This window comes from Actinia tenebrosa, unplaced genomic scaffold (assembly GCF_029948245.1).
Source record: "Actinia tenebrosa isolate PJP-AT-01 unplaced genomic scaffold, QUT_ActTen_1.0 PGA_scaffold0__85_contigs__length_37466705, whole genome shotgun sequence".
Lineage (NCBI taxonomy): Eukaryota > Metazoa > Cnidaria > Anthozoa > Actiniaria > Actiniidae > Actinia > Actinia tenebrosa.
The window spans coordinates 37,269,127-37,295,086 of record NW_028292569.1 but is presented as its reverse complement, the minus strand read 5'-3'; the positions used below and the strand labels follow the sequence as shown (position 1 = coordinate 37,295,086).

Here is a 25,960-nt window from a genome sequence, read left to right as displayed (position 1 = left end):
TTATAAAACTTTAAGAAAAAAAAAAGGAAAGTGAAATGTCGGTTTTATTTTTTAAGTATTTTTCTTCTCATTGAATAACAAGCAGAACTGTAAAATTATGACGTTGGCTGATTGTCTTCTTCGTGCTTCAGACTCCTGGGCTCTAGAGCTTGATTTTCAAGAATGATAATAATAAAAGCAATAATAACAAAGCTACCTTAATTTAAAAACCCCATAAATTAAAGAAAGTATAAGCATTTGATGGAAAGATCACCCAGTTGCGGGTTGGGTTCTGTCTACCATCTTCTCGTGTTTTATAAAGTTCTTTCTTGTTCTTTAATCTATAATCTATTTGAGTGTCTTGTTCAGTTCTCGATATTATAAACTATTCATAAAGACAACGATAGCTTAATACACAATGGAGCGTTTTGGTGCATCCGGGATAACGGCGTCCTTCTGACATCTAGTATACATCCGGTGTCTCTCTGACCAATCAAGTGCCACTATTTTGATATTATTAGATAGAATTATACATAATTAATGATGTTTTCCAATTGCGTGCCATTTTTCAATATTTAAGTAAGGATGATGTAAGACCTGCTCCCAGTGTCTGTACTGTGGTTCATTCGGGTCAGCAGTATATCCCAATTTAATCATGCCTATTTTTCTTGTACTGCGCATCTTCCCATGACTCTTCACTTTCATGCTCACCATGACTTGAGGAAGCTTGTCGTCTTCAATTGCGAACTCAAATACTGCGTTGTATTCGGGATGACAGCTTTTGGGTATGACATTGGTTTTTTTGGAGTGCAGCTTGTGACCAAGGAGGAGTATGTCTACCTTAACGAATGAATCTAATGAAAAACGAATAACATAAATAATTAACGTGGCTATAAGATTTTTCGCTATGTATAAGAGACTAAGGAGTGAGTCAGAAGGAGTTAATTGCCCTATTTCACTATGACGTCACTGCTTGTTTATATGGGGGATAGAATCGCCAAATCCAATAGAAAATTCAACGAGATTAGCGAAACAGTTTATCTAAAATGGCCTGGTTTTCAGATATAATATGTGTTAGTATGTACTAAAAAATATTCTGAGAGTTTGCTGGCTATTCTACTTCTCTTTGTGGATTGATACGGGTTGTAGAACAATTTTCGGCGAATTTGCGTTGATTTGACCCCGTCCGACGACCATGATCCTTTGCGTTTAAACAATAGATTGTTTTGATGTGACGTCATAGTGAAATAGGGCAATTAGTTACCAGGGGGTCCTCGGTTCCCAGATGGCAAGTCACGTGCACATTCTACACCAATCGTCAACTTTTTATCAGCTGGGCTATGAAGCATGGAAACGAGCAGTTCGCCATTGTTGAGCTCGTCGTCATCCTAAAATGAAATCATTAAAGATTTGACGTCAGCGAGGTAGTTATAATAGCCCACTTATGAGCCAAACAATAGGAATATTACGCTAAGGTTGGGTGATATTGATATTGGTTGCATTCGGGGAATGATTCTATTTTTCTCATAACACGAGTTTTTTCCTGTTCTGTGGAATTCCGCATTCTATGTATTCCTGTTTGCCAGCGAAACGTACATTTTGCCTGAGCAGAAGAAATGCGTGAGAAACGTTCTGGAAAGGCAACCCCCAAAAACACCCGTTTGTAACAAGATTCAGAAACGACCGGAATGACTTAAAGAAAGAAAATCAAAATGAAAGCAGCTACTGTCGTGACGGCGCGTGTTTTGCACTGGAACGAAATAGAACTTTTAAAATCTAGCTCAACTTGGTTGAGCATTTCCTTTTGTGAATTAAGTTTAAATGTCTGAAGGACTAGCGTCCGAGACGTCAGTAAGTTTTTTCATCTTTACACGGTGTAAAATTTACCTTTTTAACATTACTGTTTCATTAGAAACACCGACGCATCTCACACTAGTTTTTAGCTTGATATCTCTTCTGTCTGTATTCATGGATGGATGCATAAAAAGATGAATATAAAAACTGAACTGATCATGAATCTTACCTGACGCCACTGGAAAAGCTTGGCTTCGTCAATGTCTTCAACTTCGTTTAGCCTAACTGTCTCAGTTGTAAGGAAATTATAAGGTACGGTCGAGAGCGGGTAGTACGCTACACTTATTGGTGAATCAGTAATGTTGTTCTTGATCGTTAACTTTAGAGTCCCTACTCTCATTTGATTGGATGTCAATCCATGAATCGTGAGCTGTTCGTTGAATTCAGGATTTGTGGTTGCCTCTGTTGGATGGGTCTTATCATGCCATATTTGCTTACCATCGAATACCACCGCCACTGAAACAACAAGCTCCATTAGATCTTCACTACTTTCCGTCTGATATACTTGACTTCCTCGTATAATATGAATTTGGAGGTTTCCAAAATCTTGGTCGTAATACAAAGAAAATTCCAGTTTACCGAGAGGGGATGTTGATGATCTGTGTATGGCCGCGATCCTTTTTCCTCTCTTTTTTTGAATGTTCTCCAAGTTTTCGATGGCTTGGTTGTTGATAGCGTATATTGACGGTGGTGATTTCGGTGTTGGGCTGATCTTCCTTCCTACTTGAGCACTTTGAGTGATCAACTGATCAAGAGGTACTGAACCTCGTCTTCCCTGCCTAATATCTTTAGGAATAGGTGATTTTTGCCGTTCTAAAAGTATATCACTGCTTGCTGAAGAAGGTAAAACTGGTTCCTGAACGTGTAGAGGGTAACAAGGAATATCAAAAGCTGGTATTGAGTCTGGTTTGATGATCAGATTTTGCTTGGCCTGATCGTAAGTCTTATGATGTTTCGTTTGCTTGATATTTTTGGGTTTTTTCTTCGATCGGATGAAAACAGCCCAGTAGATGATACCTACGAGTATTCCAGCACCAATACCGCATGCTACTCCAACTAATACTATAAAAAAACATCATATTATTTAAATCACTGTCTACATGTTCACAAGCACGATCAAAAGTAAATCAAATTCACTTCACATTTACGTACCTTCGGTCGTTGTCATTCTAACTCAGTCTTGTCTTAATCCTAAAACACGCTAGCATTGTATCAATAATAATAGTTAATAAACCATTAGTAACTTCTTATTCTAGTCTAGTAGAATTGGTAAACTTTAAGCTTGCCATCTTATGTCGTAGACATGTCTAAGTTCCGTCACACGGAGATGCATTTAAATGTTTTTTAACTAAGTTCAATTGGAGTTTTAAGCCAATCAGCGATAGATATACTTCTAAGGAGTGCTCGCTTGATTACTGTAGTATGACTTTGCTAGTGAATATAGATTATTTAAAGGGTACACTAAACTCGTCATGAATATATTAGCACGCAAAGGTCGATTCGCGACAAATCATGGCTTTATTTTCAGATTGAAGATTAATTCATGGTTATTGATTAGCGAAAAAACCAGGCAAATATTAACTTACATAACGAAAGAAATCGAAAACATACAACGACAAAATATGATCTCAAAGCTGAAAAACGTTTTGAAATTCGCACAAACGGAAATGATGACGCAGGTGAAATATTTTTAGAACAATGTTTTTCCTTCTAATTGGCTGTGATTGGCATTTATTAATTATTAGGTACTTGTAAGAGCCATTCCGTTATAAAAATAGTGCCCTTGGATTAGAGATCTAAAAGAATCGAAACGTCAGTCGATCTGGCTATTAAAACGATACCAAAGATTGGAACCAAAACAACATCGCACAATCATCCGATACAGTGGATTTAAGCTTGTGATGGAGGAAAGTCTTTTAGAATGTAGGTAAATATTTCATGTTGCATGGTGTAATATGTACCTCGAAGGGGACCCCTTGTCCTTTTATCCCCAGCACCACCCCTGCGGGAAAAATCTCGAATAATAAAATACATTAGAAATAGCAAGGTTATAAGTAAATGATAAATTTACAGGCCAATTTTCAAAACAATTGCATTGGATACCGTGAGCAATTGTATTTGTTTAAAGTTCTTCAACACCGTGCGTTTTATATTGCTCGACTTTACTTGCATATCAATTAAGGAATGAAAGAATGTTCTAAGACTGCCTTAAAGGGTGAAGACAGACGAAGGTGTCATCAAATTCACCGAGGAAATGAAAACATGCCCACCACTGCAAAATAAATAAATAAATAAATAAAAACACATTACTTGTGCCACTGCTATCAAGCTGTTATTAACTGTCAAAGATTTTTTAAATTTCGTGGCTTTGAATTTATAATAAGAGGAAAAGTGGCACTTCAAAATTTCTCGATTGTGATTGGCTAGCAATTGTTCTCGGATCAGCTGACTTACAAAGTGACTAAATGAGCGGGAAAACACGTGAGCAATTCATTAATCTTAAAATTAAAGTAAAAGTGACGACTGAAAAATAGCAATTAATTCCTCCATTTCTTTTTATTTGATAAATAGCACCAAACTACTTGAATTACAACAAGAACGACTTACCAAACAATAGGAAAAACTGAAAACACCAGAACAAAACTACTCATTACTTGACATACAGCACTACCTTGCTCGACAGTAGCAATATTCGATTATTTATGCCCATTAATTTATTATAAATTTGTTTGGTCGTCATTGAAATCAGTGATCATAGCTCCGTCCTTGCGTTACGACGGAAATTGTGACGTCAACGTAAAGATAGAATCCAACTCAGTTTTTCCTGTTATGAAATTCATTACGATTTAGACAAATTATCCGTTCTACAAACCCTGGAATATCTTCGCTAGTTTGTTTGTAGTTTATTTATACTGTAGAAAATTAATGGTGGAGTTTTTGAGTTCATTGAAATAAAGTCAGATGGAAAGAGGGTTTACTCTTTTAGTGATTTTTTCCAGCTTGTTCGCTCGTAGCTCCGATAAGGGCATGAATACTTCACCAATGACATAGACATTGTCCTGGACATGATCAAAATCCAGCACCACGAAGTGAACCGTACATTCTCGTAGTTTGTTGTGCACAAACCCAGGGATAATAAAGGTTTCATTGAACACAGGGCTGACTGTACGCGACACTTTTCTCGTCCATTGCCACTGAAGCATCTCGGGTAGAATTCTCATTTTCACGCTGCAGTTTGGTGGGCGCAAAAAACTTTCATCTGGTGTAGGGATCCCTGTTACTTGAATGACTGTGACATGCAGCTCTTTACTTGCTGTATCGTAGAACATCGATGTTTCCATAACACATTGATGTAGGTCACTAGCCTTGTTCAGTAGACTCTGGCTCGGGTGTATCAATTCCCCTGGAGATATATTTGAAGGCAAACTTAGGCCTCTCGTTAGAGGTTTTTTCTTTTTTACAAGTGTTGCATCATCTTTGGATTTTTCTTTCATTTCCTCTACATCTTCAAGGACTTCGCTCTTCTCGCTGCCTATCTCACTCCCCTCTTCTTTTATCACATCCATAGCTCGAAGATCATACGGTTCAGTGACTCGTACTCGTTCAGCTCCATCTTCAGAATCTTGTTCATAGTCCTCTTCTTGTTGAGTGAGTCTGTACAGATTTGGTTGTACAGGAACAGGTCTCGTGTGAGATACAAAACTTTGTGGAGGTGAAGAATAATACTCAATTGATCTTCTGGGTCCGGTAGTGTCGTAAGACTTACTTCTCTTGCGATAGCATAAAAAGGCAAGGCAAACTACGACAGCTCCGGCGATGAATCCCAGTAAACAACCCAAGACAATTCCTAATATACTTGAATCCTATATCAAAACAACAAGTATAGTTTATTTTAGAGTCGAAATTCTCGTTCAAAAACTTTAAATCTCGACCGAATGTGTCTTTATATCATCAATCATATTTAGTGAAATGTTAATTAGGTATTTTTGGTAAGACATAAGAATTTTGAGACCCCAAAACAACGTAAAATACTCACAGACATATTTAGATTCGTCTTAACATGTTTCCCGCTCTTTTCACGTCGACCTCAGACCGGTGCAGGATTCAAAACATCGTAATACGAGAAGAGAGATTTTGGATCATCTTGTTGCGGACAAATGGTGTTCGACCCTCGAGGGATTAAATTACGAATATCAATGACTTCACAAGAATTTCACACAATATCTTAGTGACATTGAATTGTTGTTTAGTATGCAGTTATTGAGGTGGAACGCTTAGCAACGACATGAAAAATACCATATTAATGACAACAAATCTCATCAAAAATATTCCCTACCTCAAATATTGGGGGAAATTTGAATAAAAATGTAGTTCAACTCTACGGGAGTCGAGAAATCAAAGCTAAATTATGAAACTACATGTTCAAGTTGACCGGTCAACCAGCGATGTTGACAAGTGCATTGAATTTATATTTAAAACATTAAACGTCACGAAATATTAAAGAACAAGAACAATCCGTACAAATCCTTGGCTTTGTACAACCCTTTTCTCTTATCAAAGCGTTACATCATTTCCTACACCAAAAACAGCGGCTTTTACTAAGTGCTTAGAGAAGAAACGTTATTCACCACATGAGGTGACAGAAGCTAGGATACAGAGAGTGGACGTCACGCGTGGACGTTCATTACTTGAAGTATAAATGTTAATATATATGTACATATATCATTCATATGTCAACAAGGGAACATGTTTTATTAAATCTTAATGACATTTAATTCACGTTAGAGTACATTTAAATGTTATCTTTTATTTTTTTCCTAATGAAGATAGTTTATTGTGGGAATGGGGCTGTGACCTATAGTGTCCACAGACCACAACATTACGTGGCAATGGAATGGATTTATGCAAATGAAAATTCCGTGTTATTTTCAAAGCATCTTTGTAGAGAAACTTCAAGCAAATCTCCTCTGCTCAATAGATTTAAATTTGACGTCTTTGTCTTTCCTCGGCGCAGAATACGAAAGACTCATACCTTCGTGGCACTTTTCTCGCGCTTTCTTTCATGATAACAGACTCCGTGCATAAATATGGAATTCTCAGTGGACTCCTTAACATTTGAAATCACATTTGAGTTCGATTGGGATCTATTTGTCAACTTTAACATGCATTTTATTGGTCAAACTCAGTCCAATCTCACCTTTTATTTTAAATTTGAAGAAAAAATATTTAGCTTCTTCTGGATTGTGTTTGAATTTTTCTATCTGATGTTTCGTTTATAAGTTTATGCCATCTTTCCTCCAAAACTCCTGGTTTAGTGACGATGCTATTCCAGTGACACCATCCCGTGTCCTCCAGCGAGTCCATTCCAAGTTTTACAGTCCCAATCAGGCTGTGATTGGCCGCATTATTGATGACTCGCAGTAATAGCAAAGATGTTTCTATTCTATTGCTGTTCAGTTCAAACACATATTTTACGTCAAATACAGGATTACGTTGCTGCCATTTTGTTACTGTCATTCTCTCTTCTAACACGTTCCCAGCATCCTTCAGTGTCACAAGTACGTAGGGATCTACGTCATCACAAATTTAATATATTTTAATATTTTTATTATTTAAAATTTTTTATTTTTTATTATTTTTTTTTATGGGTTTACTTGATTAGAGTGAATAAAGTTTAGAGTTAAATCGCTTATATGGCTGGATCTAGTTTTAGCTTTGTGGGAGTGCTGTGTAAATATATACGAGAGTGGAATGGGGTGAGAGCTAAAAATAAATATGAAAAGAAAGGGTCTGGGAAAGACCTATCAGAGCTAGTATAAAACCTGATAGTGAGAATGTTAATACTGAAGGCGATGGCAAGGAATATTATTCACTCACCTGTCTCTCCAGTCGAAGACACCGCTGGGAGCCCGCGAACTTTGATGACATGAACCAGCAGCTTTTCCTCAACAGAGTTGTACTTCAACCCAATACAAACCGCACCCACTGGGACAGGGGTGCTCAGTCCAGTGGAAGGAATCTATTGACAAACAATGAATACATTAGATTTAATTCTTGATGACAAATATAGACCAATCAAATTACCGAGTGGGTAATCATTCAATCACAATGCATTACCCATTTGATAGATAACTATATTCAATAGGATACTTACATCGTACGATGCTGAAGTTGCTCTTCTCAGAAGATAAGTTTTCTTGATCTTATCACGTGACACCAGGTCTGCAAGAGGTACATTAGCAATCCCAACACATTCGTGGGACCGACCTCTGACTAGCTTCAATTTTAACGCAGATATTTGCAGCTCTCTGGTTTTGATTGAGGCAACATGGAACAAATGATTAAAGACGAGAGAGTTCTTGTATTCCTTGATAATCTTGGACTTTTGTGTGCTATTATCACGAGTGATGACCAACATTTCCACAAGAAAGTCTTCTTTAGGTCTGACGTATTCATGTCGTAGGGAGTAAGCCTTCAACACTGTTGCATATAGAACAGGCTTATCTGTGTCACTTCTAGCATAAAACAAACAAACCTTGATTTTACCAACAAGTTGTTTTGAACGTGATTCATCTTTCCTCGTAGCATTGATATTCGCATTTTCTAGAGAACCATTTTCTTGTGATGGGGAACCATTTTGCAAAGAAGTAGGAATTACTTCTTTCATATTGATTGTTTTCTTGTGTTTTTCTCGCTGTAATGCCCTCAGCATTCCAGTTAGTGCAAGAGGGTCTTTACCCAGACTCATTCGCGGATAGTCACGTGATGTAGCTGTACCTGGATGGAGTTCAGATTGACCATCGTTTGGTGTACTAGACCTATTTGGTCCATCTTCTGCTAAACCACCTTTACTTCTTGTACGAATTACCTCGATAGCTTTCTTTTTGATAATATTGTCTCTTAATGAACCTTGGGCGTCATGCTGAGCAAGAGGGTTAGATTGAACATTAACATCAACACTCCTCTCTAAACAATCCTTTTTGGTCGCCTCCTTCCTCAGTTCTGACACATTATGTACGACGTCACCACCATGAATCTTCGCGAAAAAGAAGTTTTCCTTGTTTTCATCCCCTCTTTCCTGTTCATTGTTTCTAACATTTTTTTCTTCTAATATTATTCTCTCTGTTCCCCCTTCAAAATTTTCCTCCTTTGGTTGCTTAGCAACGCCATCTTCATGGTTCTTGGTAACTATATTTTCCAGACTATCATTATCTTCAATGAAGTCTTCCTTTTCTGACTGTACAGCCATACTCAATGTAACACTAGCAGTACCAGCCACACTAAGGCGATCACATGACTCACCAAACCCACTTGCTCCACGCATGTCATTTGTGTCTTGACCGCTGACTCCAGTCAACCAGCAACTTGTCGTTTCTCCATAAGTACGAATAACATTTTCTGGTGGTTTGTGGTTGGTTCCATCAAAAGAACTAGCGCCTCTAACGTCCGTAAGATGGTAAAAATCAGGTTTGATATCACGTGGTTTGCTATCACGTGACTCTGTGCCAGGTTTCCCAAACGCACTCGCTCCTCGGGTCGGCTCACCAAACGCGCTCGCTTCTCTTATCGTTGATGTAGAGTGTATGAAAGACTCAGCAAAACAGCTTGCACCTCGACCTGAATCATTCAGATGAGGATTATCCACGACTGTCACGTGACCTGTTGTCTTGCATTGCACCTGACACTGGTTACCATGGATGCATAGAGCGCTTGGAGCTCGTATGACTTTGAGGCGACTCAATCTTCCTCCCTTGGCGCAGTGACCATCATTTAACATGACAGCTGAATCTGAACTGCATCCTTCGCAGAATCGATTCACGTCATTTCCTTCGCTCTTACTCTTGTTATTTTCTGTCTGTCTGTCCTTTTTTTCATCCACTCTTTTGTGACTGACTCCATCATCGATCCTTGGCTGTAAACGCTTGAGTATTTCTAGCTTGTCTTTCTTGCTCAGTTTGTTGGGTCGTTTCCATTGATATGAGGCGTCAAGTATGCCCTGTCCAGGAAGAATTTCACCAATCCCCTTTTGTATCTGAAATTCGTCGATTAAAGAGGTTGTCACCCTGTCATCAGCCGAGGAGCCGCCATCACATGGCTTACTGTATGAGCCTCTTGAATCTGCTGAACATCTGTCAACGTCATTACAGTCGTCTGGTTTGGCAACAGATCCCAGACTGTCACGTGATGTATCCAATGAGAGAACTTCTTGTTGGGTGTTTTTGTCATGGGTTGTTTCTAAAGGAGCACTCTTGCTTCGATATCTTTGATTGTCATTTTGATCAGGCAGGGCTTGAGTATCCATCGCCGAACAAGCTAATCGTCTGTCGTCCCTCGAACCAATAAGACTCCGTGTTTCATCATTCCTTGATCGTTCACCTGAATCTAAGTAGCACTGTTGTGTGACAGTTTCATTCTCCAAGCGTGATGTATCATTCTCCTTCTCCCCAATATTCACAGGTATTTCGACATCATGTGCCTGGTGTATTGGACTCAAACAAACGTCTCTAGTTTCTGGTTTCGTCACAGGCAATGTCCCGGCAATGGCTGCTACCTCGTCATGAACTGGTGCGTACTGAGGCAAATCACTGTACGTTGCCATGACAGCCTCAACTATGTCATTGTTTTCTTGCTGAAGGACTGGGGATAGTCGAGGAAAGACGATACTACCAGACAGAAAAGTAAAGTCAATTCCTTCGTAGTCTTCATTCTTGTTATTTCTTTTGTTTTTGTCAGAGCCGCAGCAAGAGTTAGTGGATGATAATAAAAACCCGCCAAAAACAAGCATTAGTAATGCTCCAATGGCGGGAAAAACCAATGACGTCACATCCGGTGATGTCGAGCCTACAATCTGCTGGTTATCCGCACTGCGGGCGTGAGGGAATTTTTTATCTACAATCTCTGCAAGTAGAACAAACAACTATTAATTCGCGTTTTAAACACTTTACAGAGAGAATTGTATTCATTAACCAACAAACCTGTCAACTTATAATAAAACACCCGAGATACGAGTAAAAATACAGGTCACGCGCCACCTGCGAGTCTACTGGGCATGCGTGAACCAGTGGTTTGTTTTCATTCAATAATAGTGAAAAGGCAAGCAAGTAAACATGAATTAATATCCATTTTGAGTGAAACACTGACAGAGTTAATACTTCGAAGATCGAAACAAATGCTCTAACTCGTTTCTTTGTTGGTTTGTAAGGATATTTTTGTTGCTATTGCCACACCTCGAGGGGTGGTTTGTCGACCATTGATATTCTCCGATCTGATCATCGCTAGATCTGTACATACATACTCAAGGGTGGAGCCCAAGTTCAGCACGACCAACTCCACAAGAATGAAAGAAAAAATACACAGCACAGTGCTAGACGAAATAGCTTACTACATTAAAGGCACAAGTGACAATGTTTGCCTAATGCTTCGTTCCTAGCGACTAATAAAATCTATTTGGTCTAAAATAAAGTTGGTATCATTGACACACGTGTTGAATGATTCAAGTTTTTTTGCAAAGATCTGCAGCACAAAAATGCACAAAAACACTCCTTTCTAGTAAGCCTTTCGCCTCATAAATTCGCTTAGAATTTCTCTTATAACCAGGATGAAAATCAAGGTTTATTGAGTAAGAAATAATCATTTGATCTTCTGCAGTGTAGTGTGAAAGGATCCAGGTAAAAGAGTGACAGGAGACGTTGGGCTGCTTTCACAAGACAACAACACAAATACTACTGAAAATACTACAAATAATCCGAAAAACATGATGTGAACTTACTGTTCCACTGGTGATTACTTCTCCAAAACGTTGAATTCATGATTTATGACATTTCTGTAAAGAAATTACACTCAATTTGAATATAATGACTAGACTTATTTGTCGTAGTTCATCCTTGCATATCACCGTTCTGCATGTCAGGTGACTTGGCGTGACTTCTGCGTGACCGAATGATGTCGTGACCCGTTCAGCGCATACGGTCGATCAAGTGACCGCTTGAGCTACTTTTAAGGGTAAGTTATAACCTGTAAAAATCGATAAATGTCAAAGTAAAAAGCAATCTTTACCGTCCAATTTAAATATTTTTTCAATATACAAAAAAGGCAAACGGATATTCTTAGATTAAACAAAGCAATCACGTGACACCGGCAGGGGCAGGTTGATATGTGACGTCATAGCTGCCGTCTGTTAATAGAGTTTTGAAGCGCGGGAAGTTGGTTTGCCTTGAGAGATGAGTTCTAATATGTATTCATGGAAGAGACCCTAAAACACAACTGAAACATGTCTATGCCTCTGAAATTCAAAGGTAAGGTTGTGTATGAGGTAATGTTGAAGTTATCGAAGTCTTGTCAAATAAGATGATATACTTCGCTCGTATTGTTCTTGTGGAAGAGTGTTTGGATTGCTCTTTCTGTTACGCCATGTTTATAGCACCGTCAAACCATCCAAAAACAACAATTAAAGAAATGACCCTTGAAATTTATTCTCATTAATCACTCCACTTCCTTTTATTCGCAGTATATGAAATCAAAACAGCAATTTTAATGTTAACTACGGAATCAAAGAATATTCAAATAATTTGACAAATAGTTCAGAAATACCTGTCGAGTGTTCTTTGTTCGTTCTTCTGAGGATTTGCGACCAGTTTCAGTACACGTGGTATAGAAACTGAAATCAAAACAAAAAATTTTGGTTCCAAAACAAGCCAAAATTGCTTCTCTAATTATTAGCGCCCAAACCTTGAATAAATTTGTTTAAGATTATTTTGTATTATTCAAGGCGCGAAAATGGAATCTGGTTTGACCTCAGATAACAAACAGACTTGTTGAGATTTGTAATTTTAAGACGTTATCTCGATATAATAGTGAAGTTCCACATTTTTCTTGTTTGGTCAAAAATTGAATATATAAGAAACGGACTGTGATATGATATCGATCCAATCAGTTGCACTCACATATAACTACCGTACTAGGATGACATCACAATTTCTTCAGATATCTAATAGTGTTTCATAGTCTAAATTCGACGTACTAAGAATAACGATTTACAAGTGTTCAAAAACTGTTTTTGACTTAATGTCAATTTTATTCCGCTTATCGATCAAAAGGAAAACATTTCGCTTGTGAATATAGAATGTTGTTCATTTTTGCTTTGATTTTTAAGAGATACTAATTTTAAAACAAAATGAACTAGATAGATTGTCATAATAAAAAAATTTTTTTTTTTTTGCCGCTAGCATTATTGCTAATATATTGTTTTCATGATATCATGATATTTTATTTAACCAAACCTCTGCAGTTTGAGTCAACAAAACTCAATCTGTCTATCAAATATGGAAATAAACTCGTATCTTAGCAAATAAACCCGACTTTATCTGGCCCGCTTACTTCGTGTGTAGGTACACTAATCCTTGTATCCTGCTCTCTATACCGTATCATGGATCTATTTGTTAAGTCAGTGTAATTTTTTACTGAGTTGAATAATTGCTCAAAAAGTTTCATTTTCACGGAAAGTGCTGAATCATTGTTGTCTTTGCTAACAAGCATAAAGTCAACTTTGAACAAAATTTACACAGGCAGTCGGTGTAATCACTCAATTCGTCCGATACGATGGGTAGTTTTTGCTTTTAATCTAAGATGACTATTACACTAAATCTAACCGAAATGTGCTCGTATGTTCGTCAATTGACTCAACAGTCACAAAAACAACATAATAGTGGTAAGAACTACTGGAAGATTGTTTGTATTGTGGTCGTGTCGAAAGGAGAATATTTGCATTTCAAGAGTCCAAACCGAATAATTGTTTTGGCATCAACTTGTAATGGACCTTTGTATTTTATATCTCAAAAGATCAATATGACCTTTTAAACACAATATTCAATATTTATGATATTTCAACGTAGTTCAATTTGATCTTACGGTAAAAAATATTCATTAAGATCACCCATGTGGGCGCATGCGCAGTCCCTGAAATTGATTTTGCTATTTTATTGCGTTTCAGATTTCGACCCTCGTCGTAGCAAGCAAAACACGAGCTACATCAGTCGTATGATATGGCAGAACACAGGTGTGACGTGTTTTATAGGATTGTTGGTATTCCCTGTGGTCATTGGCTTAGCGATTGGATATCTTATCGTACTAGGAGGCGTGACAGGGTACAGGAAAATCAATACAAGAAACAAGAATAATGATAAAAATAAAGATGGTTATCAGCGAATCAAGGTTGTGTTGGGGGAAGAATTAGTAGAGAGTTCTTTCCCTGACACTGTGTCGCTCAACGTACAAGATGGCGCACGAGATAGATCAAACTCTCAACCCAAAAAGTATTATAACCATCGCTTGGTAAACCAGAACACAGACAATGGATATGTGAAAACATTTAGGCAACAGGATGGCAGGGAATCAGCGGAAGATACTGCGCATGAGTTGAACCAGGAATACCGCAGTGCAGACGAGAGTGATGGCTCAAGTCTGCATGCTTCAATGGAGGACAATATTGATAAAACAGAAGACGAAGAACACGAAACGAGAAGAAAAGAACAAAGGAAAACTAGGTCTAACAGGACTTATCACAGTCCAAAGAAATTAAACACAGTTGAACTTGACAAGTTACTATCTCCCGACTCACCAGAACATGGGACACTTGGAAAACTGCGCTTTGCGCTTCACTACAACGCGCTGAATAACGAACTGCAAGTGAATATAATCAAAGCCTCTAACCTCCCTATTTACGACAACAGGGAGGGTGTTAACCCGTATGTAAAGATAAGTCTTCTACCACAGCAGTTCTGTTGGCAAAGGACTAAGATTATAGAGAACAACTCTAACCCTGTCTTCAACGAAAGCTTCGTTATTTCAGGATTTTCTAAACAGAGAATCGATGATTACACTCTACGTTTCTGTGTGGTGAATTACCATGATCAGTTTAAAGATAATTACGCTGATGATGTGTTGGGAGATATTCACTTTCCTCTAACTGCACTCAATACTATCGATAACAAACCAACTGCATCGATCACTAAATGGATGAACCTGCAGCCTGTCCCCGTTGGCAGAAAGGTACTGTACGCATGCGCACTTTGTAATCTCACTCATTATTAGTTACGATATACAACCCGACGAATCTAGAACTAGATCTTTCGACAAGCTTTAGGAAATACACAAAAACAGTATTTTAGACGTGAAAGCATAGCAGAAAAAGCCGGAAAATACTTACTTATAATCCATCAAATTATTTTCAGTGATTTTGAATGATCTATTGCTTGTTTTCCAGCTTGAACCAGAAGAACTTGGGGAGATATGTGTATCCCTTTGTTACCGACCAATCAGCGGTCGTTTTATTGTCACGCTGACCAAAGTTCGTGGTCTTCCCAAAGTAGCACTTGATAGAACAGGTGAGGACTCGAATCATCAACAGTTGTGAAACCGCTTTCTTTAACCTTCTTTCACGTAGCGCAGCGGCAGTAATCTTATGACATGCGCAGCGGCTCTTGGGTTTGCTTTAGATACCCTACAGACATGCGCACTGGTTTGTTTTAGATACCCTACAGACATGCGCACTAGTTATTGGATTTGTTTTAAATACCCTACTGACATGCGCACTAGTTATTGGATTTGTTTTAGATACCCTACTGACATGCGCACTAGTTATTGGATTTGTTTTAAATACCCTACTGACATGCGCACTGGCTCTTGAGTTTGTTTTAGATACCCTACAGACATGCGCACTGGCTCTTGGGTTTGTTTTAAATACCCTACTGACATGCGCACTAGTTATTGGATTTGTTTTAGATACCCTACTGACATGCGCACTAGTTATTGGATTTGTTTTAAATACCCTACTGACATGCGCACTGGCTCTTGAGTTTGTTTTAGATACCCTACACGCATGCGCACTGGCTCTTTAGTTTGGTTTTGCTGCCCCTATTGACATGCGCACTAGTTCTCTGAATGTCTGACTGATATAACGTATTTTGACAGATCCCTACATCAAGATCTCTCTCTTCTGTGACGGAATAAGGATTTCCAAAGCAAACACAAGAGTCAAGAGGAAAACTCTCAACCCAATCTACAATGAAAAATTTAACTTCAACGTAACATCGGACCAGATCTCCCTTACCACAGTCGTACTGAAGGTCGTCAATCACTATGACGTCACGCACGGTGGCGGCGGAGGCCTAGGGCAAGTAATACTCGGTTATAATTCTCAAGGGTCTGGGCAAGAGCATTGGAATGCAATGGTGGAATCACCAGGCAGACATGTGGAGAAATGGCACAAAGTTTACAAGGATAACTCGATATAGAGAAATAAACCAACTGGTATTGGTTAATTCTTCGAGGATTTGAGAAGACAGGACAAAAAGTGCTAATAATCATGCCATAATGCTGACTGCAGCACAAGTTGGCCAGTCGAGAAAACATGCTAATAACGTGCTACGTTACTATGGTATCGCTACTGAATACACCAATGAGAGTACGTTAATGATCATAGTGAGTAACAGTACCTAATCGTACGAGAAAATATGATGATTATGGTATGAACACCGAAAACATGTCATCAACCATCATCTCAATCGCCTTGAGAAACGAGGTGTTTGAAGAAGAGGAAAAAACAAACACGCGATTTCCTAACCACACTCGCCTTCCTATCCAAGATGCTAAAGATGCGCATAGAACAAGAACATCAAACAGATCGGATCAAGATAGATCAGGATAGGTCAGGATAACCACACATTCCTGTCATCAAGCGAAGGCCATAAGAACGACAACCACAAACAAACCTTGCTTACGTTACTGCACGTACTGATCACTTCTACTGATAATCGATTCCACAGCCTTCGATAACACTCAGCTATGTTACGACAGCAGATACAAGGAGAGCGAGCGCAGTGATGCCTTTGGACAAAGACTCTACAGTTATTGAGTTTCATTTGGGCCTAGTTGAGCAGGAGCCGAAGGGCTGCATGTCCAATACATTGATGCTGCGTGCGCTTTACGAGAGTAAAGGAACAGCGTTATAATGAACAGAACTTGAACTTGTCTTGTGTTATAACTTGTAAAAAGGTTTGTTTTATCTCGTTTATGTACACACAAAAAAAATTCTAGTAGAAAAAAATAAGACATACAAACATAATATATAAAAAGGGGCACCTTTGTTATTCTATAAACTATTGCGATAGATATAATATTATTGTAGAGAGAATGATATTAGAATGGCGCTTCATGTTGACAGCAAGAATCACCTATGCAAAAAATACTATGTTTTTAAGTATAAGGTTAGTTTGGACAGAAAATAATAACAAATTCATAGGATTGTATCAATATTTAAATAACCTTAAGAAAACTCCATTATAAAATACAAATTATGGGTCTCTTGCTATAGTACATCAGATGGATGACCATCACTGGAATATTACAGGACCTTTTAACATTAGACCCAATGTTTTCGCACCCATTTCAGACCACGTGTCATTCTCTTGAAAATAAGATTCTTTGTTTGAGTGGTATCCATCTTCGTTTGTCATCTCTTGCGCAACCGTTAAACAAAGAAATAAGACTCTAGGGATTAAAACGCGGTCTGAAATGGGAAAACTGATGTCCAAGGTAAAGAGATCTATTAGACTTGTAGTGGATATTTTGTAGGTAATCCTTAATTCTCACTTTGAAAAAACATGTTATAGTCCACGCAATCCTCTACTTATATCGATTGATGCATTGGTAATGTACCCTTCTCGATAAGGAATCGATTCCTTCCGATGGGGTAACTTGGTGACCACGCTTCCTTCCTCGTGGAGCGCAGAACGATTTGAAATGAAGGACATAGCATTAAAATATTGAAGTTCAAAAGAATAAGTATCCATAATGAAATAAAAACTATATGTCTATTTGAAATTGATTATATGAGACAGCCACTGACTTTATCTTATATATGTATGTATTTGTATAGACCCCTTGCAGTATATCATAATGCAGCTCAATTTGGAGGACATAACAATAGATTTCCAATTCTCAGGAGATTGAAATTGTCTCTTTGTGCTCAAATGCGAGCTGCTTAGACGTCACATGCAAGGGGTCTACAATTGACCACGTGATACAGAGATCACGTGACGTGTGGCAAGGGGACTGAATTCTTTCACGTAGGCCAGTGGTTTGAAGACGTCTTTAGAGAAGATATAAATTAAGATGGAGGTTGATAAATAATTTCTACTCAAGATACCATATATTGAAAAGAAAAGAAGCGAAATCCTCTTTCGAGATGCCGACGAACCATATTGGTATTTTTATCAAGTATCGAGAGGAGAAGCGCCCGTCTCTGATCAGCCACTGGGTGGAATCTAATTATGATTGTTAGATTTTTATCTTAACAACATTCTTTATACCTTAGAGACTTTAAGATCAGTTATCGGTTAATTCTAAGTCTTGCACGATCCCTCTATTACCGGAGCCAAGTTTACACGACTGTTATCATTGTTTAAAACCGCATGTTTTGCTCCAGTCCCGATAAACCGACTAACAATCATACATCGGTGAACATCGCTGTACCATTCATCTCTTTAATCGAATTTTCAAAGTACAATTTTTCCCTCTTTAACAGTTTTAATTTAGATACGCAATTCTTTCTTTCAGTGGCTGCTTGTTTTGCGTCTACACTAAAGATTAATTGCGCTCCTTTAATACAATGGAGGTACGTCTATCGCGATATCAAACTATGTTGTACTATTTTATCCCGTGATTCAATACTAAAGCAAGCAATAATTTTGGCACTAAAGAATCTACAATATAGAGGAAAACTGGCAAATTGAAAAGAGGCCGTTGAGGTTGACAGAACTGGTCAGAACGCGTCACTAATAATATTGCTACGTGAAGCTGAATACAAAGAAGATTTTGATATTAGGATTTTAGAACCACCTTGAAATGATTTGAATCACTTAGCTTTTCTAGAATTTATGACCAACTCCCCGCGATTCGTTTATTTCCTGGAGACCAGACTACTTTAGAGTATAAGACAATAAACTTAGCTTAACTTTCGTGCTTTCTAGTAAGAGAACTATCCAACCTTCTTAGCAGTTTCGTAAGTGAAGTCTCATAAGAGAGTCAAGGTGTACCGTCTGCAGTATTCGACCGACTTTATTCACAGACTAAAGTGTGTGCTACAAATAACTCTGCGAGAGAATAAATCATGTCTAAATCTTTGCATCCTAGTTTCATACCATTACGAAGTCAAGAGTATTTCGAGTAAAGTATAGTTCCACCACACCCAATTGAATGGCATGCTCTTGTGCAAGAGGGGGGTCGTTCAAATGTTTCATATTCGCACCCCTATTGCTACCGGACTGTATAAAAATCTAGCTGATCCAAGAAAAAAAGGAGAATTAGATTTTTAGAGTTTTATTTGACACTAGGTTGAATGCGAAGCAAAAACGTTTTCAGGAAAGACTCGCGCGCGCTTCGTCGGAACTGAGATCAAAGTCGGCTGACCAACAGGAAATGAATGGCGCAAAACGTAATGATTATAAAATACACTGTACCATTCGGTAAAGACAATCAAAACAGACCTGGTATTCAGAAACTACAAGTCCATCATAGACGTATCCCGGGAATAAAAGTCAAAAATACCTTAAAATACACAACATTAGCGTTAAACTGCCTATTGTTTACAGGGGGTGGTTGATAGTTTGCTCAGTCGCCTTTCGGGACGAAGGGGTTTTAATGTGTATACATCAAAGGCCGCATTTGTGATCAGTATGTAAGCCTATTAATAAATTGATCTTATTTACGTAAGGCATTCCAGGATGACGACATAGTGAATTATGACCTAAAAGAGGACACGTTAATTTAAAACCGCAAAATGAGGGAAAGCGACCCGAGACAGAGGAATGAAGAACATCCCATAGAGACCAAAGAAAAAAATGGATAAAGATAGATGTATGTTTGTGTTGTCAACAGCATTAATGTGATTTCCTGGGCGGTACTTAAGCGCACGTGTCTGGTTTAAACGTCTCATCTTACACCAATTAATTCCCATCGACACACTGTGCAAAAACAATCACAAAACAAAACCTATGAAATATCTTTGTTGACTTTGCAAATTTACCATGAAATTGACTTTAGGACGAACACAATAAACTCCAGAGCACCGAGTCAACGCGGCGTTCTTTCAAGACTAGTTTTGTAGACGTAGAATCGATTTATTCTAAGTTGGTTAGTCGCTTTACAATTTCGGTCTTAATCTCCTTCTTAATTGCTAATTTGTTTTGAGATCTAATCATCAATGTACTTTATCAAGCCCCAGGAATGTGCTCAATGTACTCTCCTCGGAGTTTTTTCGAACCTCATTAAATGCATCAAAAGATTTCCTTAGCGCTCCGAAACTCCTAAAACCCGAAAATACTTCTGTAGTGCTGTGCGTGGAGTTTCTAGCGAGAAGTTGTGTGTTGACGAGTGTGGAGCGTGCGCCTGTCGAGTTCATAAAATTAGTTATAAAAACAAAGCGAAAGACAACCCTAAACAACTTGAGATCTTATATTTTTGTAAGGAATGCGCTCGACCGGAATCTACTGAGAGATGACAGACAGTAAATGGGGGGCAGATGGGTCGTCACATTCCTCATTTGCACCGCAAACTCTCAGTGACAAGAGGTCTATCTTCGATTAGGATCGGGTGGGGAGTGACAAGCTTTTGACTTGAAACTAATGCAAGGCCATTAGTACGCTGGCATCAGTCGTTCTTTCGTACTGTGAGCAAGAGAGAGTACGAAGCCTGCACTCTATTAGACACACGCTGTATTTTGGTACTGTAAACATCGAATCAATAAGTCACTGTGGGTGGCCGTAAGTGCTTCTCAGACCAATAGCGCATTTAAAGACGCGTGAAAATCCAACTGGTCCACTTGACGGAGTGACAAGACACGCGCGGTAACCGCTACAGTACAGTACAGCAACAACTTGCATAAAAAGATAAAGTCCTACGCTACGGTAATAATCGAAATCTGTAGAGATAATGGAACGATTAACAGGAAATGCGTTTAGTTCCTTTGGATTTGAAAAGCTGAGGATGGAAGGATCTAAGGGACTTGCTACAGGAAATGAGTTCAAAGACAACATACCGCAACACTCGGCTGCCATAAGCGAGGAACGAATACACGAACAAATTCCTCTGGTTTACCACGGAGAGCCTCGAGTACCTGCCTATTACTGCCCCTACAACCCAGCTATAAAACCCAACGATAACATTCAAGACGAGTTATTTAACATGAACGGCGTGAGTCATCAGAGCAAGCCGTATCTTACGGATGAAGTGAAGCCTCCCTTCTCGTATATCGCACTCATAACAATGTCCATACAATCATCGCCGTACAGAATGCGTACCTTGAATGAGATCTACGAGTTTATCATGACGAGATTCCCGTACTTCAGAAAGAATCAACAAAAATGGCAGAACTCCATCCGACATAACCTCTCTCTCAATGACTGTTTTGTCAAGGTTCCTCGCAGTATATTTGGTAAGCCAGGCAAAGGGAATTACTGGACGCTGCATCCTTCATGTGGAGATATGTTCGGCAGTGGAAGCTTTCTTAGAAGACCCAAGAGATTTAAGTGTAGAATCCCACAAAGTTCCAACGAGCCTGCACATATCAGCAAAGTAGATTCGTACCATCATTTCTCGCTCTACGGCGGTTCATCGTGGCCCTATGTTGCCACATCACAACCATTGGTAAGTCCTCGCCAAATAAGTCATCTTTACGGCGTTACTAACAGGGCTGATGTACGACAAATCGAGCTCAAATACTCTCCAAGTGTTGTACGACCGAGAGCTTGTTATCCCGTCGAAGAATATCATCACCAACACACCACAAAATCGAAAACAAGAGGGTTTTTTATCCAAGACTTGATGGAATCGTCCTCGGAATTGCGCGACAGAGACAGTGACTATGAAAATGAACAATACTAAAGACACATTTAACTCGTCTCTTGAAGATTATAAATATCTATGAACTGTTAGACTTTGTACGCTAGAGTGAAATGACACAACGTAAACAGAACAACTCTCTCTCTTCTCCGTGTATACACACTGTACAATGTACTTGTGAAGCTCGAGTTAAGTCTATTATAATTTATCAACTTAAATTGGTTAACTTGTACAATTCATTAAGAACTTCGCGTTTTCATTGATTATCAATATTTATAGTTCATTTTGAGGAATCTCTGAACTAGTTCTGACAAAGGCTTTAAGCTTTACTTGTCAAATTCATTAGTTAAGTAAATTCATTCTTGCTTAGTTCAGAGGATGGCAAACAGTTTGTTAGCTTGTCTTTTAACGATGCTTTATGAGGGAGATTTTGCTAAGCATACGTCCACTGAATAATTCGACAAAAATTGAAAAGAAAAGGTTATAGTTAAACGAACAAAGTACTAAACTTTCAAAGTGTCAACTGAAAAACTAGTTTTTCACAGCTTGAATTTTTATACCATCCAAGCGCATAAAATAATTTCTTCAGGTTTAGACTCAACATTTCACTCTGTTTACTTATCGTTCTCAAAAAGTATGTAAACTTTAACGAAGTTTCGTTCATCTTAAGAAGTTTTTAAAATTTCCTACGGTAAAATCTTTTATCTAATTGTTTTGATTTCATGATAAATGTAAAAGCTTAAGAGTCTATCATGGCGGTGGCAGAGAAGCTAAAGTAGTACGTGGAGCTGGACTCTTGACTACATGTCTCTTGAAGCAGACTAAAGCTAGCTGCCATCTTCGTATAAAAATTATATATTTGTTATTAAGATTATTGTTCAAAGAATGAAATGTTTGATGTAATAAAGTATTTATAGCCATTTTTTCGCCTCCTCGTGGTTGTTTGTGGGACAAGCCATGTTTTCTTGATCATAATCATCCCAGCTTGAGGCGGATGGGAGTGGTATGGGCAATCAGGAAGCAAAGTAAAACGTGTACTATAGCATCACTAATAAAACTCCTTGATTTTATCTTACTTCTTACGTACTTGTTATCTTTGTTCTTCCTAGTTTTGGTATGTAATTCTTACTTAATTCTTTTGTCAGTTATTCTTACTTGGATCGAGTTTGTCTGGATTCTCCAGGCTCAGACGAGTGGCACCAGAATAGACAACTGATACGACAAAGAATCCTTCCAACTTGCTGCAAGGTGACTTTAAGTGTACAAAAATATTGTACAACACGCCAAGGCAAGACAACACTTGCAAGAATGATCAAAACACTGCTATTGTTTTGGTCTTAGTTAAGTAACTTAAAGTCTAGTGCTAAGGCATTAACTAAATCCTTAAGGATTCAAGATAAGAGTCTAGGATCTTGGCTATTTATTTATTGATTTAGGCGTTTAAGGCCTTAAACACGAGGTTAAAACCATGAAAGCACGAGAGAAGCCTTGCACTCGAATTAGTATTTAGTTCGTTTAATTGCTAGTCTACTTTACGGTGTTTTGTCGAAGGTTTTGAGGTTTTTAAAGAACCTGTATATGATTTATTATCATTGTTAATGAGAGTCGTTAATAAACTAGAAAATGTAATGTAAAGAGTTGGGGAAAAAACTCTGGTGTTCTTTCAAGAGATCCATCTAGTACCAATTGTAGTTGAACTGGACTATTTATAACATCGTAAATAACGAGGAGAGAACTAACGAGTAGTCAAATAGTCCAGCTTGGTGCTGTAAATTGAGAGACGGACTGATAATGCAAAAATATCGGGGGGAAAAGCAGCAAACAAAAAGAAGAGAAAGAGGACAAGAAGAGATATGGAGGTTTAGTAACGAGTGCGACAGGAACCGACAAAGACTTTTTATTTGCACAAATCCAAACAATGATTCTAGTACGATGCAAGAAGTTTATATTATGTACATGGATTCGCTCGGCTATTAACATTGATAAATTATTAGCAAATAATGAATCACTAATATTAGCTCCCTTTTGGCTATCTACTAATTGCTTTGAATAAAAAATTAGAGTGTTATCTGATGACGCGCCTTCTGCATGGCAGGACTCCACCTAAAACAATACTGTTCCATTACGACAGACCGCGAAGGCACTAAATTCCTGACGATAAAAAACTACAGCACATGCTAGAACAGTACAGTATTGAATAATAAAAGAAATAAAGAAACCAAACCAAACAGAGATCGAAGAATGTGAGGATTAGTCATTCACAACAAAAAGATGGAAATCCCTTTACAAACAAGATGGTTTGACAAAGGAACTACCGACTATAGACGTACCGCTTCCACTCGACCAGGACTGTCGGAGAAATTCTTCTTTGAAATAATAAAAAGATTGCAGGGCTGAGAGAGTAACAATTAATGGACGGTACACCTCGAATAGACTTCTATTTTAAGTTCGATGGTCAACGAAGAAGAGTTAGTTAGCGCGCTTTTCGAGAGGAAATTCCTTCAATACAAGGTTTGTTTGAATAGATTCACTCGCATTGACTCAGTTCAAGCCACATGAACCAAACTTACGTCGTGTATGTCTCGGACCGCGATGGCTTCTTGTACGTTTTTTGAGGTTTTCCTGTAGAATATTTCAATACCAATTGACAGCAAAGTAAAAGAACTATAGAAAAACATTGCTGTATTCAACTACTGTAAGCGCCGTTTGAAATATGAATGTGTACTTCAACTATGTTCAGTTGAGGAAAAACGCTTTGAATAATAAATCAAAAACCGACAAGAAATGACTTATTTTGGGCTCCAAAACAACTGTATCTTCTAAATATTTTTCTAAAACTCGTCAGTTTTGTAGCCACAGGACAATGTGTTTTTACTGCGAATTATTTGGTTTGTTTTCTCATAGTTTTATAATCAAGCAATGATCAGTTTTTCCTAGTCGTGTACTCTCGCTTATTTTAAGCATCCTCTACCTCCTCTATTCAAAACGACTTTTGGCAAAGCAAAGCTGAAAGATTTTTAAAGTTAGTTCTTAAAGAACTAATAGGATTAATGAGGCACGACAATAGTTTTAAAAGAATTATAAAATCATTGAAAAAATGTTCTGAATTGATAATTCATAGGGAGGAATATATATTTTTGTTTCTTTATATTGAAGATAAAAATATACCAGTCCTTCTCTTGGCGTTAACTCCAGTAACGGGGACATTTTGTAAACCTTATCTAGATCTTATCAAGCTAAAAAAACGAAAACTAAAAAACATCATTTTGAGTTTAGTAGAAGAGCAAAGGTATTATGATAGGAATCTTTTGATTAGAAGTAAAAACATCAAATAAGATGTTACTAATGCCTTGGGACCCGGTCGAGGTCATCATGCTTATCTCTCCGTGTGTCCAAATAAACACATTCAATCTACATTACCCTACAAACCAGATCATCACCCATTTCCTTTACGTAAACAGCTTGTTTTGTTAGGAAAATGTATGGGAACTGTTAGGACTGCGGATTGGTGGAACCATTCATCATTTTCGAACACTACCTCAGCGTCGGTCTATAAAGCTCTTTCCTTCAAACGCTTATGATTTTCTTAATTTTTTTGACGGTGATATTCTCTGTACTTAGCTTGGCGCACTATTTCAACGAGCTTAGCTTTTGATGGTTTAAAGAAGCTGCTTCACTCGCGAGCAAGCGAGCGCTTTGATCCTTCTCGGCAACAAGCGGAAGATCTACCAACAAATAAGCAGATATTTTTCAATGCAAAAACAAGTGTTTATAGGGTGTTCAATAATGTAACGCACTTCGCTAAGGTAATTACTTTCTACGCATGGAAGAATACTTTCCCAAGGACACAGTTTTCTGAGCGCGATTTTAACTATCGACAAAAACAGATGTTTTCACTTCTACGCTAAATTTGTTCACATCGCAAAGCAATTATTATTAGCACGCGTCGCGGACTTGGAAAGGTTCGTATGTTTGAATAAAGTCTCTGAGAAAACACAAAACCTCTGGAAACAAAACAAAGAGCTGTATTGATGTTTGAGGCGACAAGTTTTGGTAACTGAATCTCTCGCTTAATGGCGTTTCTTCGGCGGGTAGGGCTGCCAAACGTTTATTATGAATCCAAATATTTGTAAAAGTAAAGCCGAGGTGTCAATGTTTGAGCCGTTGATTTAATCATGAAGCAAATCTCCAGTCTCTTGGTTATCTAAATCACGATCTTAACATAACTAAT

The 25,960-nt window shown here is 38.1% G+C and overlaps 5 protein-coding genes across 8 annotated transcripts; 2 read left to right on the top strand and 3 right to left on the bottom strand.

Annotated features, from left to right (window-relative positions):
• Nucleotides 1-26: 26 nt before the first annotated feature.
• LOC116299926 (synaptotagmin-1) lies at nt 27-3,162 on the bottom strand. The gene is made up of 4 exons (XM_031708651.2): nt 2,986-3,162; nt 2,003-2,895; nt 1,244-1,367; nt 27-833 (listed from the first exon to the last, which is right to left on the bottom strand). The coding sequence occupies exons 1-4, from the start codon at nt 2,999-3,001 to the stop codon at nt 517-519; spliced, it is 1,350 nt and encodes a 449-aa protein (XP_031564511.1). The 5' UTR covers nt 3,002-3,162; the 3' UTR covers nt 27-516.
• Nucleotides 3,163-3,369: 207 nt separating this feature from the next.
• On the top strand, nt 3,370-17,712 carry LOC116299924 (synaptotagmin-1). Of its 4 annotated transcripts, none has more exons than XM_031708649.2 (5): nt 3,372-3,756; nt 11,711-11,835; nt 13,823-14,880; nt 15,095-15,215; nt 15,802-17,712. In XM_031708649.2, exons 3-5 carry the CDS (start codon nt 13,870-13,872, stop codon nt 16,122-16,124), a joined length of 1,455 nt encoding a protein of 484 aa, XP_031564509.1. In that variant the 5' UTR covers nt 3,372-3,756; nt 11,711-11,835; nt 13,823-13,869; the 3' UTR covers nt 16,125-17,712. The 4 variants fall into 4 exon arrangements, with proteins under 4 accessions (XP_088881790.1, XP_031564509.1, XP_031564510.1 ...); XM_031708650.2 differs by having other exon boundaries at nt 3,372-3,760; XM_089025664.1 differs by lacking the exon at nt 11,711-11,835 and having other exon boundaries at nt 3,370-3,756.
• On the bottom strand, nt 4,371-6,045 carry LOC148914221 (uncharacterized). The gene is made up of 2 exons (XM_089025665.1): nt 5,870-6,045; nt 4,371-5,696 (listed from the first exon to the last, which is right to left on the bottom strand). Exons 1-2 carry the CDS (start codon nt 5,873-5,875, stop codon nt 4,791-4,793), a joined length of 912 nt encoding a protein of 303 aa, XP_088881791.1. The 5' UTR covers nt 5,876-6,045; the 3' UTR covers nt 4,371-4,790.
• LOC116299975 (uncharacterized) lies at nt 6,567-11,736 on the bottom strand. The gene is made up of 4 exons (XM_031708713.2): nt 11,603-11,736; nt 7,988-10,731; nt 7,711-7,852; nt 6,567-7,403 (listed from the first exon to the last, which is right to left on the bottom strand). Exons 1-4 carry the CDS (start codon nt 11,640-11,642, stop codon nt 7,060-7,062), a joined length of 3,270 nt encoding a protein of 1,089 aa, XP_031564573.2. The 5' UTR covers nt 11,643-11,736; the 3' UTR covers nt 6,567-7,059.
• A 2,542-nt stretch (nt 17,713-20,254) lies between the features above and the next one.
• On the top strand, nt 20,255-22,651 carry LOC116299928 (forkhead box protein B1-like). The gene has a single exon (XM_031708653.2). The coding sequence runs from the start codon at nt 20,821-20,823 to the stop codon at nt 21,769-21,771; it is 951 nt and encodes a 316-aa protein (XP_031564513.1). The 5' UTR covers nt 20,255-20,820; the 3' UTR covers nt 21,772-22,651.
• Nucleotides 22,652-25,960: the final 3,309 nt, after the last annotated feature.

Bases quoted from the DNA above. Each gene is read 5' to 3' on its own strand.
- LOC116299926 (XM_031708651.2), bottom strand. The intron at 1,368-2,002 runs GTAAGATTCATG...ATTTCATTTTAG, and splicing joins AGCTTTTCCAGTGGCGTCAG to GATGACGACGAGCTCAACAA. The intron at 834-1,243 runs GTAACTAATTGC...GTTTTTCATTAG, and splicing joins TGGGAACCGAGGACCCCCTG to ATTCATTCGTTAAGGTAGAC.
- LOC116299975 (XM_031708713.2), bottom strand. From the start codon at position 11,642: ATGAATTCAACGTTTTGGAGAAGTAATCACCAGTGGAACA. The intron at 7,853-7,987 runs GTAAGTATCCTA...GTTTGTCAATAG, and splicing joins CAACTTCAGCATCGTACGAT to ATTCCTTCCACTGGACTGAG. The intron at 7,404-7,710 runs GTGAGTGAATAA...GTGATGACGTAG, and splicing joins GTCTTCGACTGGAGAGACAG to ATCCCTACGTACTTGTGACA.
- LOC116299924 (XM_031708648.2), top strand. From the start codon at position 12,104: ATGTCTATGCCTCTGAAATTCAAAG. The intron at 14,881-15,094 runs GTACTGTACGCA...CTTGTTTTCCAG, and splicing joins CTGTCCCCGTTGGCAGAAAG to CTTGAACCAGAAGAACTTGG. The intron at 15,216-15,801 runs GTGAGGACTCGA...GTATTTTGACAG, and splicing joins AGTAGCACTTGATAGAACAG to ATCCCTACATCAAGATCTCT.
- LOC116299928 (XM_031708653.2), top strand. From the start codon at position 20,821: ATGGAACGATTAACAGGAAATGCGTTTAGTTCCTTTGGATTTGAAAAG.